The sequence below is a fragment of the Nomia melanderi genome, chromosome 6, assembly GCF_051020985.1.
Source record: "Nomia melanderi isolate GNS246 chromosome 6, iyNomMela1, whole genome shotgun sequence".
NCBI classification, from domain to species: Eukaryota; Metazoa; Arthropoda; class Insecta; order Hymenoptera; family Halictidae; genus Nomia; species Nomia melanderi.
This window is the reverse complement of record NC_135004.1, coordinates 8,873,234-8,891,023: the sequence shown is the minus strand read 5'-3', so window position 1 is coordinate 8,891,023 and position 17,790 is coordinate 8,873,234. Positions and strand designations below refer to the sequence as shown.

At 39.1% G+C, this 17,790-nt stretch overlaps 1 protein-coding gene across 12 annotated transcripts in view; it reads right to left on the bottom strand.

The window, feature by feature from the left end:
- The window catches only part of TfAP-2 (transcription factor AP-2), a 244,862-nt gene that overhangs the window by 42,739 nt on the left and 184,333 nt on the right, over nt 1-17,790 (bottom strand). For 11 of the 12 annotated variants that reach the window (XM_031991390.2, XM_031991389.2, XM_031991388.2 and 8 more), the window contains 3 exons: nt 16,714-17,091; nt 3,593-3,808; nt 2,837-2,888 (listed from right to left, as the gene is read on the bottom strand). In XM_031991390.2, the coding sequence (XP_031847250.1) occupies nt 2,837-2,888; nt 3,593-3,808; nt 16,714-17,091 (646 nt within the window). The remainder of the gene's footprint in view (nt 1-2,836; nt 2,889-3,592; nt 3,809-16,713; nt 17,092-17,790) is intronic. The other variant, XM_031991378.2, reaches the window with a different exon arrangement.

The following is a 17,790-nucleotide window of genomic DNA, read 5'->3' as shown; positions in this document are numbered from 1 at the left end:
TAAGAATCCGAAGTATCACATATGTTACATCGCGTTACAGTTTAATGTTACAAATATATTATTGAATAAAATGTCTTCTTATTCGTAAATCTAATTTTCGTATAAAAATCTACGCGAGGTTTTGAATTTTATTATTATTAGGTCACTGACACTTTTCATTATAGTTCGAAATATTCAGAACGTGATCGTTGTAAAAGTACGATTCGCTAACTGCCGCAATTTTCGAGCGAAATGAAGGTTGTATCGGGTCGATCGCCTATCGACTTTTATCTCACGGCCACGTAACACTTAATTTTCATGTTGATCACCGGGAAATCAATTTCCCGACGCGGTGAACTGTAATATTTTCTCGTGTTAAGCTGTTTGTAACTTTGCACGAATGATTTGTTGACTCGGCATTCATTTATCTGCTAACCGGGGCCTATGATCGCAGTTGGCGTTTATCGCGATAAGCGTGTAACGATCGAAAAGCTGGTTAATTATTAATGACATTCTTTTTTCGTTCGGCCAGTGGACACTCTGACAGACACGGTAACGTGACAGGTTCGCGGAATATATGTATACGAGTTATCGAAGGAGTTTCGATTTATGGCTGTCCATTTTTTATGGGACATGTGCTTTGAATGTATAGTTAACAGTAAAAGTTTTTTAACCCCTTTTGCCACGATTACGTCGGTTGAACAACGATCACACAGTTCGACCGTGTGGGACTCTAACGTTGTGTAATGACACCGTAAAAACTTAAAAAGTCTTTTGATAAAAAGTGACCAAGCTGTCTAATACATTTTCGGCGAATTAATAATTAAAAGGTGCATGACATACTGTGTATATTTCAAAAGAAAAGCAATCTTGTAATTCATATCATTCCTCCATTTCTTGTTGGAGTTGCAACATTTTATCAAGTAATTATATATCCTACAATTACTGAAGTGTTTGCAAAAAAGGAGATATATCTTGTAACATGTAGGATTTAATTGATTTTTATAGCAAGTGTTACCAAAAAATTAACAATGTTCTATCAAATACATTCCAACCCGAATATACTAACATTCTAGCTATAAAACCACCATCAAACCCATTTAAAGCCTTCTTTTTCTTTCTCTTCAATATAATCAATTGCTCATACTTTCTAAATTAAATATTTCAAATTAAAAAAATTCAACGTCTCATTCGAAATTCATTCTGCCCTATGTCTGTTACTAAATTCACCGAATACCGATTACCGTCCACAATGTTCATTCACAAACTAGTGTAGACGGTTCGCCCTTTTTCGCGTCAATACTTGGGGACCTGAGAGATAGACCAGGCCCATTGACTAATTTACGACCGAGGGGACCACCAAGACCTCGGTCACGTACGCCCGCGTCTGAAGAGGTTTCCTTCTTAGAAAAGCGTTGAGGAAAAGTTAGTTAGTCGCCGTTCCTCGTTAGAGCCACATCGCGTAATAAATATATTTAACTTGACTACGGACTTAGTTTTTATTTTAGTAGCCCTACACTAGCAACAAACAGCAACAAAGCGATACGGCATTCCATGAAGCAACAAAGTTAGCAAGAAAACGCCGTTTTCGGCTATCAAAACGGAATCCCACCCATCCGAATCTGTTTATTTCTTCATTTTTTCTCGTTTCTTTTCATTCAGGGGCGCGCTCACAATTGTGAGGCGTTCTTGCCACGTTAAGAGGCGTACGGCGCTGCGCGCGCGAAGGCCATCCGCCTTTTTACCTATCCGCGCGGTTAAAATTCAAGCCCCGTTCACGGACGAGCAGCCGATACGACGTAGAGGGAGATAAATTCTAATTAAGAGCGACAAGTTGCCGGCGTGGCTACTTTATATTTCCGGTCGCGCGGCGGGATTATGGCCGGCGGTTTCGCGCCGCGTTTATCCCCCTGCGACGCGACGCGACGCGACGCGGCGTTTCGCGCTTTCGCGCGGCGTAAATCCGCCGGTCTCGCCACGGAATAAATTTCGTTTCGAAGGGGTCGCTGGACGGTGTGTGTTCGACGGTAACTCGGAGTTACGAATCAGAGGAAAGCCGCTTCGAATTGAGACGCCCGCGCGGCCACAACGCAGGAAAACGCAGCCGTGCGGATAAAACGCGGGGTTTAAGATGGTTGCGCGCCAGCTGGACGAGCCAAAAAAATGGTTCTTTAACACGCCCGCTGGTAACGTCACATTCCGTGACGATTACAATCCTGTACTTTATAGTAGGAAAATTAAATTAATATTATAGATAATGGTATTTAACCCTTAGTTGGCCATAAGGACCATTATAGGCTACTCGAAAGTCTCATTTCTTTGTGACTTTATCACGATTTTTAATTTTTGTTGCAAAGTGATATGAAGATTTTGATAAAATATCATTTTGTATATTAAATTATGGATTATTATAAGTATATTGATTTGTTATTATTGTGAGGTCTGTAACAATCTGAAAAAATTCTAAAATATTTATTATAGTCTATATAAGTCTATATATTGTATATCTGTCCACGCCGAGCCTGTATTCTTGATCAAGTTGGTGAAAACCGTATTCTCGGTGCAGGGTTAAAGTTATCAGATGTGACATTGTATTTAAGAATTCGGTATGTCGTTTTAGATTTATTTTTTGAATATTTTATTTGAAAGGTTTGTTGGGATTATGGGAATGTTGCGACTGAGAAGATAGTTTCCAAAGTAAACGGTGATAGCGGACGTGCTAACACTAAATGCCTTGGCACTTTGTACGAGAGTCGCCTAAGTTTATTAAGTAATCTAAGTAGTTTAGGAATTAAGTAATGTAAGATTCGGAAAATGTGTTAAAGTTGGAAGAAAGAAGAAATCGAAGTTTACTTACTTTTTAGGAGAGGCAGATCGTTCATGAAGCCTCCGTCGTCTACGTTTGTGTTCTGAAACGAAACAGTGAAATAATAATGTAAATCGGTATACCTAAAAAAGAAGATAGGTTTGTAAGAAATTTCTGATTTCTGGACTACTTATAGCGTGTCACTTTAATAGTATGAAAAAGAATACGCGTAAATAAGTAATGGATTGTGAGATTGTACACGTGGGAACGACGAGTTTAGGAACATTATTGAGTATACAAGACAGTTAATCGTTTAAGAAACTAACGAAAGGAATTATTAAACATGTAGAAAGCAATATGCCAATATTCACGGGAGACATGCATAAAGTGATGCAAATCGAGTGCGAATTAAATGGTTCCAGACAGAATGAAGATTCTAGGATTAAAGCTTCATCCATTGTTAATTTGTTTAGAAATGAAAAGAGAAGGTACAATTTCCCAATTTTCTTTAAAACAACATTTTTTTATTCTTCGAACCGAACAACTTTGTCGTGGCACATTTTACTATATCGGTGAACACGACAAAGCTGTTAAATTGTTGAAGATATATAGAACGTTTTATACAAATTCATTTTTCGTTTCTCCAAAAACCAATTCTATTATTTATGGAATGACCCGAGGTAACGGAAATTGACTGTATTCTTCGTAGAGATTCGCGTGGGTCAACGTAGGATCTTCGCGATGCGATTCGATTAAAGCGGCGCTGCGGTAGAACAGTAATAGAGAAAATGCTTTGCGATTACGTACATCGTCGCTCACCTGGGGGTCGTCTACGAGGCTGCTGTGGAGAACGAGGTCGGTCTGGTCGAGCCCCGGGGGTGGTAGAAGGGCGTCGGGACGTCGTACGGCGCCATATTCAACGCCCCTTCCTCCACCGCCACCACCGCCACCACCTCCGCCACCGCCGCCGCCTCCGCCACTACTGCGTCCACCATCATACGGAAACGACGTGTGCATATTCGTCTGAAATTTATTTAAAAAAATGCGACTCGTTAGACTCATCCAACCGAATGAAGTACGAGTGGTTCAGAATAATAGTAACCTAACTTATATTTCTAAATTCTTGGGACAAACGGCTATTATAACATGTTCTTGGATTGGATAATTAATAATTGGTAGTAATTAATACTGTAAATGATATTGTAATACTAATATGAATAAATAGTGAGAATTAATGTTATTAATAAGGTTGAAATGTTACAATTTGATTAATCCAAAAACATTCCATGTACGTTTTTTTCGAGAATTTACACATAGTAGTTAGGTGTATTATTATTCTGTGCCATTATTATACTTCTGTAATCGTTTAATTAATTCTCTATATTGATTGCCATGAATCTTTTGTTATTTGCAAATCGCTGGACAATTCAATTCTAAATTGTAATGCCGACGTATGTTTGTAATTAATATAATTTTAAATGTACGTCTCTATCGCTTTATAATGAAATAATGGGATTGAAATCAATCAATAGAACAATAAATAAATACATATAGGTACTGATAATTTCAAAATTTGAAATCAGCACGGATGTTTGTTGATACACAAAAAATGTAATATGTTTTGATATTTATGAAGAATGGAATGAATATTTAGTGTAATTATTGAGCTTGTCTCAAGATATTTTCCTAAATCAAATTTAACCTGATTCAGTGTGCTAACGTAAATCGAAGAAATAAATTTCATTACCAAATTAGTTAGTAAGTGTACTAGTCACTCGTAACATATAATTCTTTCCATAAATGAACTTTCTTTAGTGTTACCTAATTTGCGTCCTGAACTGATCGTTTACTAGATACGCGAGTATCTCAAATTGACATTCACTGTGTTATAGCATGACAGTGTAATAAACTAAGTGCACCAAAAATGTTTTAATTGGATGATTTGCAAAATGATTGTAACGCAGCATTCGCTGAATACTATCGAAGAAAAACAGTAAGTGGGAGCATTGACGCATTTGAAATAATTGCTGTATAATAATTACTTTTCCAGTATATTCAAGTTGTAGTCAGTAGACGGGAAAAGACAGATCCGCTCTTTGCTTATTCAGCGTTACCAGTATCAAGGTTCCGGCATTTGTTACCGTCGCGTCGTTAACCTAAATTCACTTTTTTTTACACGTCCAATCGAACGTGCACACAATAAATTAACATCGAGAGGAATTTGCGGCATCTGTCAGGTGCTAAATAGGCAAAGGTTGCGAGTCAGATCCATTGTCGAAGGATATTGTCGAATAACGACAGAAATCTTCTCGATTGTAAGTTCAACGGGAGTTGTATATTAATAATAATAATCAACGACTATCGTGAGACTACTCACGTTATGTTTCACTACTTACAACATTTAAAATATAACTTTAAAAGAATACGATCAAATTGTGTGAGATAAATTTTTGAATCCGTAGATTTTGCAGTTTTCATTCCTATAGACTGTTCTTTGAAGATTTTATTCGTAACTAAGATTTCAGATTTTGAAATGGGATAAGTCAAGCAGAGATGGTTCTCTTTTTTAAAAGAAAGTGTTACATAGTAAACATCATTAACACCAAACAAAAATAAAATATCTGTTATGAAAGTAAATACATGTAAAGAAAATAATTAAATAGGTTTCTGAGGAAGGTTCAGTATACCATTAAAAACAATTGAAAATATAGATATTTGACAATGTAAATGACCTCGAGCTACCTCACTCGGAATTACCATACACAATCTGGAATTACAATTTTTCAGTTGTAGCTGCAGCATACGGATATCCAGCATTGTCCAATGAAAAAGTCAATTAATTAGTGGAAAACTGAGTATGTCTCGAGCGAAGTTCACTCATCGTTAAAACGAATATTAATCTGAATTAATTTGTTTCCACGCGGCTGATGTTTATGCAAATCCATTATACGAATCAATTTGAAGGAACTAGGACAGATAAAATATGATTTTCCGCTGTGTTAAGAATAACCCGAAGCCGCGTTAAATTCTGCGGAACATTGTACTTACTCCGTTCGCTTACTAGTGCTTCAATATAATCAACGGACGCATATAGACTGGCGCGCGCGGTCTGGTTACGAACAAAAGGGATAAAAGGAGAAAAACGAACGCCTGAAAGCAGCGAATCGAAAGGAGACCCAGTTCTCACGTGGACGACGATGACTCGATGACTCGACGATAGCTCGAATATGTTGATACAATCGCGGCGAGGCACGTAATGCAATAATCCCAGTCCGGGATAGAGAGACGGAAGATTTTGTCTGGCGCGGAGGTTAGGATTCCGGGTACCTGGCTTCATAAAAGTTTCTGAAACGCGTTACGCCGCGGACGAAGCGAACGGTGGCATCGGTGTATCGCAATTTCGCGCAGGAAACCGTACGCGAAACCCTGAAACGATCTCTGCCTTCTGTTTCGCCGTTTCTCCCCTCAACGATCCATAAATTCGTTCGACGACGCCGAGTTAATTTCGTCGAAGTATAAATAAAAGTTTGATTCGTGGTCCCGGCCGTAGAAGCGAGCGAGGAGGTTAACGTCGGAAATTAATACCAATTAAAAACTCGGTAAATCCGGTATCGCCGGTGATTACGTAAATCATTTCGCGTGTACCGACCGAGAAGCATTCATTCACTGGCTACGTGAAAAATTGATTTTATAATTCGTAAGGCCGATATGCGCCATTAATGCGCGGTCGTGCCGTAAACGGTTGGTATATTGTTCATAAATATTTGATTATTAATAGGGATCACGTTTATTGCTGTGCCGCCGTGTGTTGGTATACCGTGCCGGTATAAAGTATTATAATCAGCTTTGCGGCGGTGCGCAGCCGGGCCACCGAATACAAACCCCTGGAAACCGAGTATACACTGTTTACGACGGCGCGGTTTATTATGGCTTCGCGATACGGTTTAAGAATCCGGGGCGAAATTAAGAAATCGCCGAGGAAATTGTGTCAATCACGATGGAATATTTTGATACTGTTCATTGATCGCGAGTTAGTGTTCGATTTATAGTGGAACATTGGAGAACTAGAGCAAAACGTTCAATTTACTCCATTAATATTACAGTTCCAATAAATCGAAAGTTTAATTCATTCAATTTAAATTAATATCGCGAAAACGGAATCCTCTGGAAAATTCCGATTTTTATTCTCAACTTCTCAATTTTGATAAATTATAAACTCGCGATGATTCGCTGTTCAACTGCAAGCGAATAAACTGTTTCAATCCTAAATATATTTTCATCGAGTTTTTCAGCACTCCGGTTCTGACGCAGCTGAATTTCTCGTTTGGTTTGAAGAATGTTCCATAAAATTGTTATTATTCGCCGTTACGGTAACAAGAACGAACACGAGGACAGTAAAATATTGTTACGAGGGCAATGATAATTACGAAATGATTCGTAAAAGTTAATGTAATCGGTTATTAATCGTTTCTCGTCGCGGACATATCGTTTTAACGAACGATACGATTATCGCGGAGGATTTATAGACGGCCTAGCGTCTTGTTGCCGATCTTATGTAAGAGATTTTCTATCTGCCGCGCGGATAGAAAAAGAGGCAAGACAGATTCTGAGAATTGAAACGCGCGAGGTAGGCATACGTTTGGAATCTTAATCACATCTACCGGAGGAAAAACCGGAGATTTTATCCCAGACTGCGGGTCTGGTTGTGCCACAAATACGGTTATATTACGAGCCCTTGCCATTATTGTCATATATCTGTCCTATGCGATCCATGCCGAGGTTCCCGCATCGAGAAGAAATCTCTTCGTGCACGTTTCTCCGATTTCCTTGCCAGATTGTTCGCTCTATTGTAATCGTCTCTCTCTCCTCGGTCACGAGTATTCCAGACTGCTACGATATCTTCGTTTCTGAGAGGAAATTATTCGCGAGAAACCACGAAAATATCGAATGTAACACTTCGTAGTACGGTTCCCTTCGTAACGTCGCGCTTTGACGACCTTTTAATGCCCTGTTTTTGTCAGCATCTTTTTGTAGTAAACAGGAATTAGAAGAAGATTAATGAATACCAGCTAATGAGAGCAATGAAACGACAGTTATTACTCTTGAGTGGCTCGTTAAATTTTTAGAGTTATCAAGTTGCACTGCAATTTTTTTATTAACTGTGTCGTCTGTTTGTATCTAAAGTAGAATGGATATTCAGGGTTATCTTATCTTTGAAAATGTTTAGTTAATAGAGTGACTAACAATCAAGAGGATGTATCTATTGTCATTCATTCATCTTTCATCAACGGGACCTTAATCTTGTTTAATCCGATAATTCTTATATCTATGAAGATTAAATATCATTGATCGTGTCGGTACTCGTTAGGTGTGTTTTATTGATCACGATGACAAATAAAAAAAGTAGCTTCCTCTCTCCGTGAAAACAACATATAAATACGGATAATTGTTCCTTTCAAAACTCGATGCTAGAAATACCAAGTAGTCAAAGTGATTTGTTTTTAGTATCTTATAAATATTACGCAAGTATATTTGTCGAGATCTTAATGGACTACTGTTACAAAGTAAATATACACCGGTAAATGAATTTATTTAATATCTTCCCGCAGAAACTTTTGCACGATTTCAATAATTGTGAAATGAAAAATTGAAATGGGTCATTTTAAACCGGTCCGTAGCCCATGCATTAAATGACCCGTTCGTTTACGATTGCACGAATAATTGATTGCTCTTATCAGATTGCTAGAATTTCAGCATATTAAATTAATTCTCGCGTGACGGAGTGTTATAAAATACCTAAATTATTATACAAATATTTAAAAAAACAACGCAACTCTCAACTTACACGAATGAATATCAATTTTATAAAATTTCCAATTCGTTGGTCACAATATCAATTCCACATTTCATTCTTTCATCCAATATTTTCTTCATCATTTTCCAGTTAGAAAAAAACACATATTTTGTAGAAGCTACAAGAATTCTACCGAACAATAACAATTCTGCAACAATTCGTCTATTCGTAATTACGTACTTAATATTAAGCAATATTTGGAAATGATTTCCACGGATTTTTGAAGCATGCGACATCTAGAAACTGTTGCTTGTGAAAACTACGCACACAATCCGAGATTTCCTGTCACCCGTCCGTAATGCGTTAACATTGTCCCTTCACGATTCCGTCGCGTGCAATGTCGACGTCTCTAAACCGACTTTCACGCGGCCAAAGAAATGGAAACGGCGCTAATTAACGGCGTGGCGGCTACCGGCGTCTATCGTCGGTGCTGTGTTAGTTATAAATTGATGTAACCATGCCGGCCGGACTAATGAGATGAAATGTGATCGCCTTTCTCTTGTTAAACGGTGCGCCGGAGTAAAGTCACGTCGGTCGGCCGCGTGGCCGCGTATCGATACTGATAAATGGCTTATGGGACCGCGCCGGATATATCGCGGCGGGCCCTATAGATCGACAATAACGAGTCCTGGCCGGTGTTTCCTCTTGCGCAACTGCCCTCCTCGTGTTGTAATGGTAATCGTACGGCGGTTACGTAACATTTTGCCGGGAATGTGTTACACCGCCTGAGAAATATTTGGAATTTTGATCGGAAATCGAAAAATCCTATTGAAAAATGTATTCTTGCATGCAGCAAGTATTTTATAAAATGTAATTGTTTTTAGATCGCAATTTTAATTTAAATTGCAATTAGGTTAAATATTGTTTTAACCCCGCTGAAATGAATTAATCTCTTTGTGGAAGTTGTGATTTGAATGTTTCTTTGGGGAGCGAGGAATTTGAGCGGAACTAGCGAATAAGAAAAATAAATAACTGTTAGTAGTTTCGTGGTAATGGTTTTAAGCAATGCAAATTTGTTACGAAAACTTATACGGTGTTTGCTTTTATGATGTTCGAACGCTTGAAAATTATTATCAAGATTCTATTTATGCACCGATAAGATGCTACTTTATTAGAAAGACGCGAGTACACATAAAACGCAACTTGACGTTTCATTTACTTGTAACACGAAGTTGACATAAAGCTGTGAAACACCGAGACCTTTGACGAACCACCTAAAATTTCATGTCCAAGCGTCAATGTTACTAGAAACTTTATGATAGACGAAACCTGTTTTACTTGAGTATAAAATAGATTTCATACGTGCAATACATTCCATGAATGTCCATTTAACGATGTAATAAAACAGTATAAAGTTTATGAGCAGGTGAATTTCACCCCATTTGAAAATCTGACAACTTTATCTACTTCTCTCTACCTTCTCAATTTTAATCTCTTTGCACATCACAAATCTGAAAGACTTAAAAATTTGCGTGATATTAGAAAATATATAGTTTATTTCACTAAAGCGAGTAATTTAAAATAAATGTACTTTTATTAATACGTTCGTTACCAGCGTTTATTTCATTAACGATCTTCTCATTTATAACATTCCTTTCAATCCAACAAATCTTCTAAACAAAATATTGAGGGAATGAAACTAAAACGAGTCATTGAGTTCCTAAATATAATGTCGTATGCTGTAACTTTAAATAACCATATCTATAGGATTAATTCAATTTTCTTCATGTGAAATATAGAATTACGATCGTTTAGTGTTAATACTAGAATTACCAGATAGGTCAAAGTGACCCATTATCAAGAAGGTACAGATATTTCTCCGAGAAGCTATTAAAGAAATTGATTTAGTAATAGATTGAAATATAAATAAATTGAAATTTTTATAAATGCACGGTTACAGCTCTTGCAAAGAAATGGTAAAAAGTCAGTATAAGTGCTCGGTAGTTCTAGTAAATAGTCTTTACAGATGTAACAAACGAAATATCCAGATGATTGACACTGTCTTCTCAATTGTCAGCTTTCAACTCTTCCCCGTAAGAATGGCGGACAACAATGAGGCGAACTTTGCGAATCTAAGATCCCTTTAACGGAGAGGCTGCCGCAAATTGTCCTCTCTCGAGCATAAATGTGAGATCATGAAGGGACCCCCGCCCCAAGCCAAACGAGATACTGTAATTCCGTATGAAACGCGTGGGGTAGGATACGAGGAAGCACGAGCCTCCTCGTTTTCGAGGGATGAAGCTATTGGAATCGGTCGATCCACTTGGCTGATTATTGGCATTGTCGTCTCTTTCCCAGAACCATATCGTCGTTTCGTCTCGCTTCTTCGCGGGACGCTTTACGAAATACGCCGAAACTCGCAAGTACGCACGATCCCGTCTATCAATACGTTGATTGCAAACATCTGTTCGTATTGTATTGAAACGGACCTTCCCTGTTTGAGGAATTTTTGAATAAAGCTATTTTTGAACATTATTTTTTAAGGTTGTTGAGAAGGGGCACAAAGGAGCTACAAAGTATTTGAAAAATTTTCTTCTTTTGATTGATAGAATTACTTGTTACTATATAAAATAAATGATTTGTCGTTTAATTATACAACACGCGAAAGAATAATAGGGTACTCTTTGTGGAGCTTAGAATTATTTCAAGATTTTTAATTTGGTCAGGACTTTTTTCTTTAATTTTCTTTAATAAAAAAAGATTGTAGAATCCTTGAATGACATTGCACTTGCGTTATGCATATTTTGATAAACAATTATAACCACGCAAACGTCCGCAGTTTTGCGTCACTCGTATCGTAGAAACAACATGGGCTTTCAGACGTTATGCACATAGAAATTTCAAATGAAGCTAATTAAGATGAGAATATCGAGACGAAACTGTGTGCTTCGAAGCTTTTTGACTCACATGGAACGCGCAAAGTGTAAAGCAGCGAGGAGAAATCGTTTACCCCTTTTACGTATCTCTAATACCGTCTTAAGGTTTGCGGCGCTTAGCATATTTCCTTCAAAGTAAACGTCCCTGGTATTCTCTTGGGTGGAATGCCAAAGGTCAGCCGAAAATTTAATAAGTGAATTACTTGAGGGAGGGCAACGAACGTGGCTACGAGGGGATAGTTTATTTCGCCGGTATCGAATCGATTTTAATTGTAACTGAGTGAACGAAGACGGTGGTAAAATTGCACACGCAATAGACGAACGTGAAATCGAAATAACATAGTAATAAATTGCAAATAATACGAAGACAGAATGTTGAACAGTTCGCAACGCGTTCACAACGGTTTTATTACGGGAAAGACATTAATCCCTTTCATTATTCCCGCTGAGATAACATTACTGATCGTTGCATCAATTTTGTAAACATTAGAGATGTTAGACGCGCTTTATTTGACATGAAAATAAATAAAGAAGACAAACAACCGCGGCAACGAGTAAATAACCAATAAATTGCTGTGTAAATGATCCGACGTAATGTACTTTCGAACGATTTATCCCCTTCAAGCGGCCGGAGTATCCCTCCCGTCGTTGTCGTCCTCGATATTTCCAGCACAGATACCGAACCCAAAATTTCTAGGGGCGGCGAGAGTCGACGTATAGCTCTAGCTTCCTAAGTTTCCTAACTATGATCAACTATGCAAGGCGCCATTACTGCGTTTAGTTGTGGAACGGTGCTCAAGACTTCCTGTCCCGCGTATAACTATTTTGTCTTCTGGTACACCGAAGGACCCGTCAAACCTCGGTAATCGCGTAACCGCGCGGAAACTTCGGCCGCTTACAACAAATTCGAAGAAATTTGAGTCACTTTTCATCGAAGTTTCATCAACAATCGATAGTCGTCATCTTTACGTGTTTCGTCTGCAACGAAAATTAATTTTGCTGCTAAACTAACGTGCGTTATTTGAAAAATGAAATGTCGACGATTTATATGTTAATCGTAGCAATATGAAATAATTTGTTTTATAATTTTCTATAAGACTTGTAGAATTTGAATTTGTGAAGTGTTTTGCAATGAAGCTATTTAGATTTTTAATTGCTATTACATTGATTTCTATCTTGGGGTGGTTGGACAAATTATTGGTGCACAAGAACATAAGCATTGTCTATGCAAGAAACCAGGGAAGTATTCACGGGATTTGTTTGATATTTCATAAACTAAGAGATGGTATCTGTCTAAGATTTCATTGAGAACAAGGTTGGCCACCCTCCTTTGAAGAATGTGCTTTGGCCAGACCAAGATAGGATACGAGGGGTTGTACTGCTCAAAATAATCGATATAGCAATCTCGTGAGATGGTTGAATATTTTAAAGCAGATTTCATCGTGACTCTTATATCAATACAATGTATCGTTATGCTAATAATAATAAAAGAAACAGATTGTTACGCGTAAAAAGATGACAAAATATAATTGGAAATAAATGGCATAAAAATATATTACTACTTTCAATCAATTTCCAGTTTGAAAATATTGAACGACCTTAACGAAGTTACTAACATGTAATCTTGATAAACACAAGGACAATACAGCTGCCAATATAGCGAATTTCAATTAAATTTGGTGCTAATGCGATTACCATTTAATACTAATAAACAAACAATTTCTATAAGCATCTACAATCATTTTGAAATTAATTATTAAAATTATTGCTCTGTATTTGTCCTGGGAAATTGTCAAACCGTATTAAACACCGATATCACCAATCGAAGGTGACGATAAATGTACCAACTACCGTTAAATAATTATCTCTTTCCAACGTTCCGCGGAGCACGGCCGTGTTTCACGGGACAAATCGCGGAATAAACAGTTTTCGATACAGGGACCGTTCGCAATACGAAACTGCACATGGCGCGGACAGATGCTTTAAAACGAGCCCCGCGTTCTTCTCCGGCCAGTTTTCGAGCAGCGCGAAACCGAACGGCATTCTTCGGTGCGCCCGTGTCGTGTTACGTCGAACCTAGTCTTTTTTTTTTTTGTCAAACGTCACACGACACCTTCGGAAACCGCCCCGAAAACATAATCCACAATGCGGTGTGCGCGTGTCGCACGCCGTTGTGTAATTAGGGTGATATTTTCATAAAAGCTGTCGGAGTAAGGTGGACCGCAAATACCATTACCGTCTGTGTTATTAGTCGACCGAATTCTCCCCTTAAATATCACGGTACATTGTGCACCGGTGTTGTGTGACCGTAATGCGAAACGTCATAGGACTTTCCGAATGCAAAGCTCCACGGATAAAATAGTGTATCTTTCCCTCGATTCGGTCTCGATTGAATTGATTCGTAGCTGAGGGTGCGATGACCAATATTTTTGTCAGTCAGTAAACAAATATAAAGGAGTGTGTCGAAGTTAATACAAATTATTAGGTTTTGTATAATACATACAATTTCTCTAGGTGTTTCTCTTTTCAAGTAATTTAAACCGTACGATTAATCGTTGAACTATTTCATTATCGAGTATATTGCTATATTAAACCTACATATCTGTGCTTGAAAGATGCATTTAAAGATTCAGGAAAAGTACATTCACCTTAACCCCCTTACTCTATGATTTCTTTCTGAACTGTGATCGATCTACATACTTTGTTACTAAGAATTGATTGAAAATAAAAGGAAATTCCAGTATTGTTCTATGTCAACGTGTGTTGTAAGGTATAATCATTGATAACAGAAGAATAATAAATTACATGGCAGTTCAGCTCAATAAATCTTTTAATGTAAAAATGAAACCTCTAATTCCTTATTTGAAAGTTAAACCAAAAGCTGACAATTTCTGTGTCATTACAACTTGGACACAAATACTCTGCCTACCATGAAAGATATACCCCATGCTGCTTTCAATCATCAACACCTTCCGCACAGAATCATCGAACCTTTACCACCTAAATACCACATAACCACTGTTAGGTCTGTCGAACGGTCAAACAATATTTCCTCAAATACATCCGCGAGGATAAACGAATCGGCGGCGAACGGGCTCCGGTCTCCGTCCGTGAGACACCAAGAGAAGATCGACGCTCTTTCGCGCGCTATTCCCACTCAGAGCAAACAATCCTCCGGCACCTCGACAAACAAAAAGACCGCCGCGGGTACTTAACCGAGGCTCTCCGTCTTCCATCGTTATTTGAACGTACCCAGCCAACTCTGCGATGGTAATTCCGAAACGGAGACGAGCGATGCACGAGACCGCAAGAAACCGAGATCCGGCGCACGCATAACGGAAAAAAATCGATCCGACTGCGGAACGCGTTCCGTTCAATCTTGAATCGGGTTTTGAGCTTCTTCCGTGGCCGGTTCCTGGCTTCATCCGGTCAACTTTTTTCGGCATACTACGTTTCACTTTAAATTCGCCTTTAACCTCTAACCCGTTCTTTCGTCTTTCCCGATACAACGTTTTTATTGCTTTTAGCACCGTTACGATTTAGGATGATTATTTTTTGAAAAAGAATTTAAATAGAAATAAATAGGAAATTTTCAGAAAATTTGAGATAAAAAAATCGTTACTATTAATGCACGTGTTTCTATTTCTCTAATGATATTTCGATAAGTAGGTGAATCGAGGAGTAATTGTGCTTCGAAAATTGTTCAAACAAGAGAAACGTATTTCTTTTTAGAAAACTTCACTAAGTTTGATGCTAAGTATTAACATTAACACCTTAAAGAAATCAATAAATTTTTTTAGTCTAACTACATCACATAAATTTTTAAATATCAATCCAAAATACGATTCTCTTCTTTTAATATAGTTTCTTATCTAATGATCCACCTTCCAAATCATTCAAATAATTCACAGGCGAAACTCACTTATCAAAAATAATATAATTCTTTCCGGTCTCCCTAATGGACAAAGCTGAAAACGCGCCGGTCGTACACTACCGGGTTGTTAGGGGTTAATACCGCTGCGGAAGAGCCGGATCGGCCTTCTCATTACACGGGGACAGGGCACGCGGAACCGTGGCGAATGCAAATGTCGCGCGTATCGCCGGCCGGCCGGCTCGCGTGCTCGCCGAGGGATCAACGATCGCAATCACCGATGTCACGGCCGGACTTATTGGCCGTGATACGTCTAATAGATCGATACCCACCACCCATTATTACGTCTTCCCTCCCCTGCTGTTGCCCGGCCGACCCGTCCTACAAATAACACGCCGCGCGGTTTTCTAATGAGGTAGCTGGGGCTGCGCGTGACCGGATCTCCGCGCGCTTCGATTTCACGCCGGGACCATCGGGGACGCGTCTCGCCGACGAGACGTCCGCCGCGGGATCACCGTGTTTCCGCCACCACCTTGGAACGATTGTCGCTTCGTTTCGCAACATCGCGGACCAACGCGACTCGCGGACTGCTTGTCGCCATTTGTCGTGCGAAATTTATGCGTTTTACGCGTTTCCGGTATGAATGCCTATGGAGTACGTCTGAGAAGAACATTATCTTATTTGGAATATTAACTCAGTTGCATCTTCGTTCTAAATGTGAAGTTTATTTTATAAATCAGAGATGCTCAACTGAAAGTCTTTCAAGCTTTTGACTGAAATTAATCTGCTCAGAACGATATAACCGAGTATCGGCAACTAAAATTAATTGCGTGTGGAATATTCGAATTCTGGTGATAAGCAACAGTTATTGCGTGCGGATTAGTCCGCCGAATGGTGCAAATGGGCAAACGCGCAACTGGTACACTCTGATTTTAAATGACGCTCTGCTTCAGCTTTTGGTGTAATATTGAGCTGGTAGAAAGTTCAGTAGAATTTTTGTAAAGGAACGTTTTTCCGAAGACTTCAGTTTATAGGTACAAGTGTTTTTTAAATAAATATTTCAATACTTTCCCAATGAAATTTTCTGTTCAATGTAATGGAAATTGAAAGAATATTAGTAATTGCTCCAAATTATGGCTCTATCTTGAAGACACTGATGCGAATACTAGGTTGCAAAGAGACTACCGAATGTCACCAATATGTGCATATTTGAATCAAAAGATGACACTATTTAACATAATAAACGATAGTGTAACGTCGGTTGAACAAAACTGCGCTCGATCTAGCGATGCTGAGAATTGAGTAATCGATTGGATTAATTACTTACCACGTGGATGCCCTCAGTATCCCTCCTAAGGTCACCGCTCCTCTGGCCAGCCGTGACGGCGGCGCTCAGGTGATTGTAATGATGTTGATGTAATGTGTTCAACGTTTGCGTGTAAGGATCGCCGACGAGGTAATCGAGATGTTGTGGCTGGCCGAGGCTTGGGTGTTGAGGACTCGCCGGCGCGTGGTGGTGCGACGGGAACGGGGGCGGGAAGTACGGGGGTTGGAAGTCCGAGGCGGTGGGCAACGAGGCACCGCCGTGATGGGGCATCCCGCTGCCGTTTCCGTTGCCTCTGTGACCATGATGATGGGCGCCGGAATACGGCGATGAGTTTCCACCGCCCAACGAGGATATACCCCCATGGCCAGTTAAACGGTCCTGTGAACAAACGTACACGTATTAAACTTTTGACCTTATACTTTCGCAGTGATTCATATTACCGAACCAGTTTTAACGAATTCATGGAAACTATTGTATCAGAATGAGTTGATGCTTATATTGAAAATGTTTCAGCATCATTTAATAATTAGACGTTCATTCTGCTGACGTTCGTTCTGCTGACTTTCGAAATTTCTATTTAAATTCCGGATGTTCAAATATTCAAGATATTCAATATATTATCCTCCTTCGACCACTTCTTCCGCAACCTTTTCCTATTTCTAGCTACACTCGACATTTAGCCTGTCTTAATTGCGTGATTCAACCTGTATGTTTTCGGGAAGAAAGATTTTAACGTGATAGCTATGAATCTTCATGGTCACACGTTCGAAATGAATATTTGAGTCGTCGAATGGAACGCGTGGCGAGAGGTAAGTTGATTCAATTTTACAGCCAGCGTTCGTCTAATTCATTTACCGTTTCCTCGGTACCTTGGCACCGCGGCTGGATAATCCGTAATCAATTTTCACCTGAACCCTATTCGCGACCGTATTCACTCGACGGCCCTCATGCGTCGATGGAACGCGCTCCGAAATGTAAGAAAAAAGGAGGAGGGAGTATATGATGGCGGTAATAAATGTGCGGATTCATCGATACGCATGCGCGTCCAGCGGAACTTTCGCCGGTATTAAAAAAAAT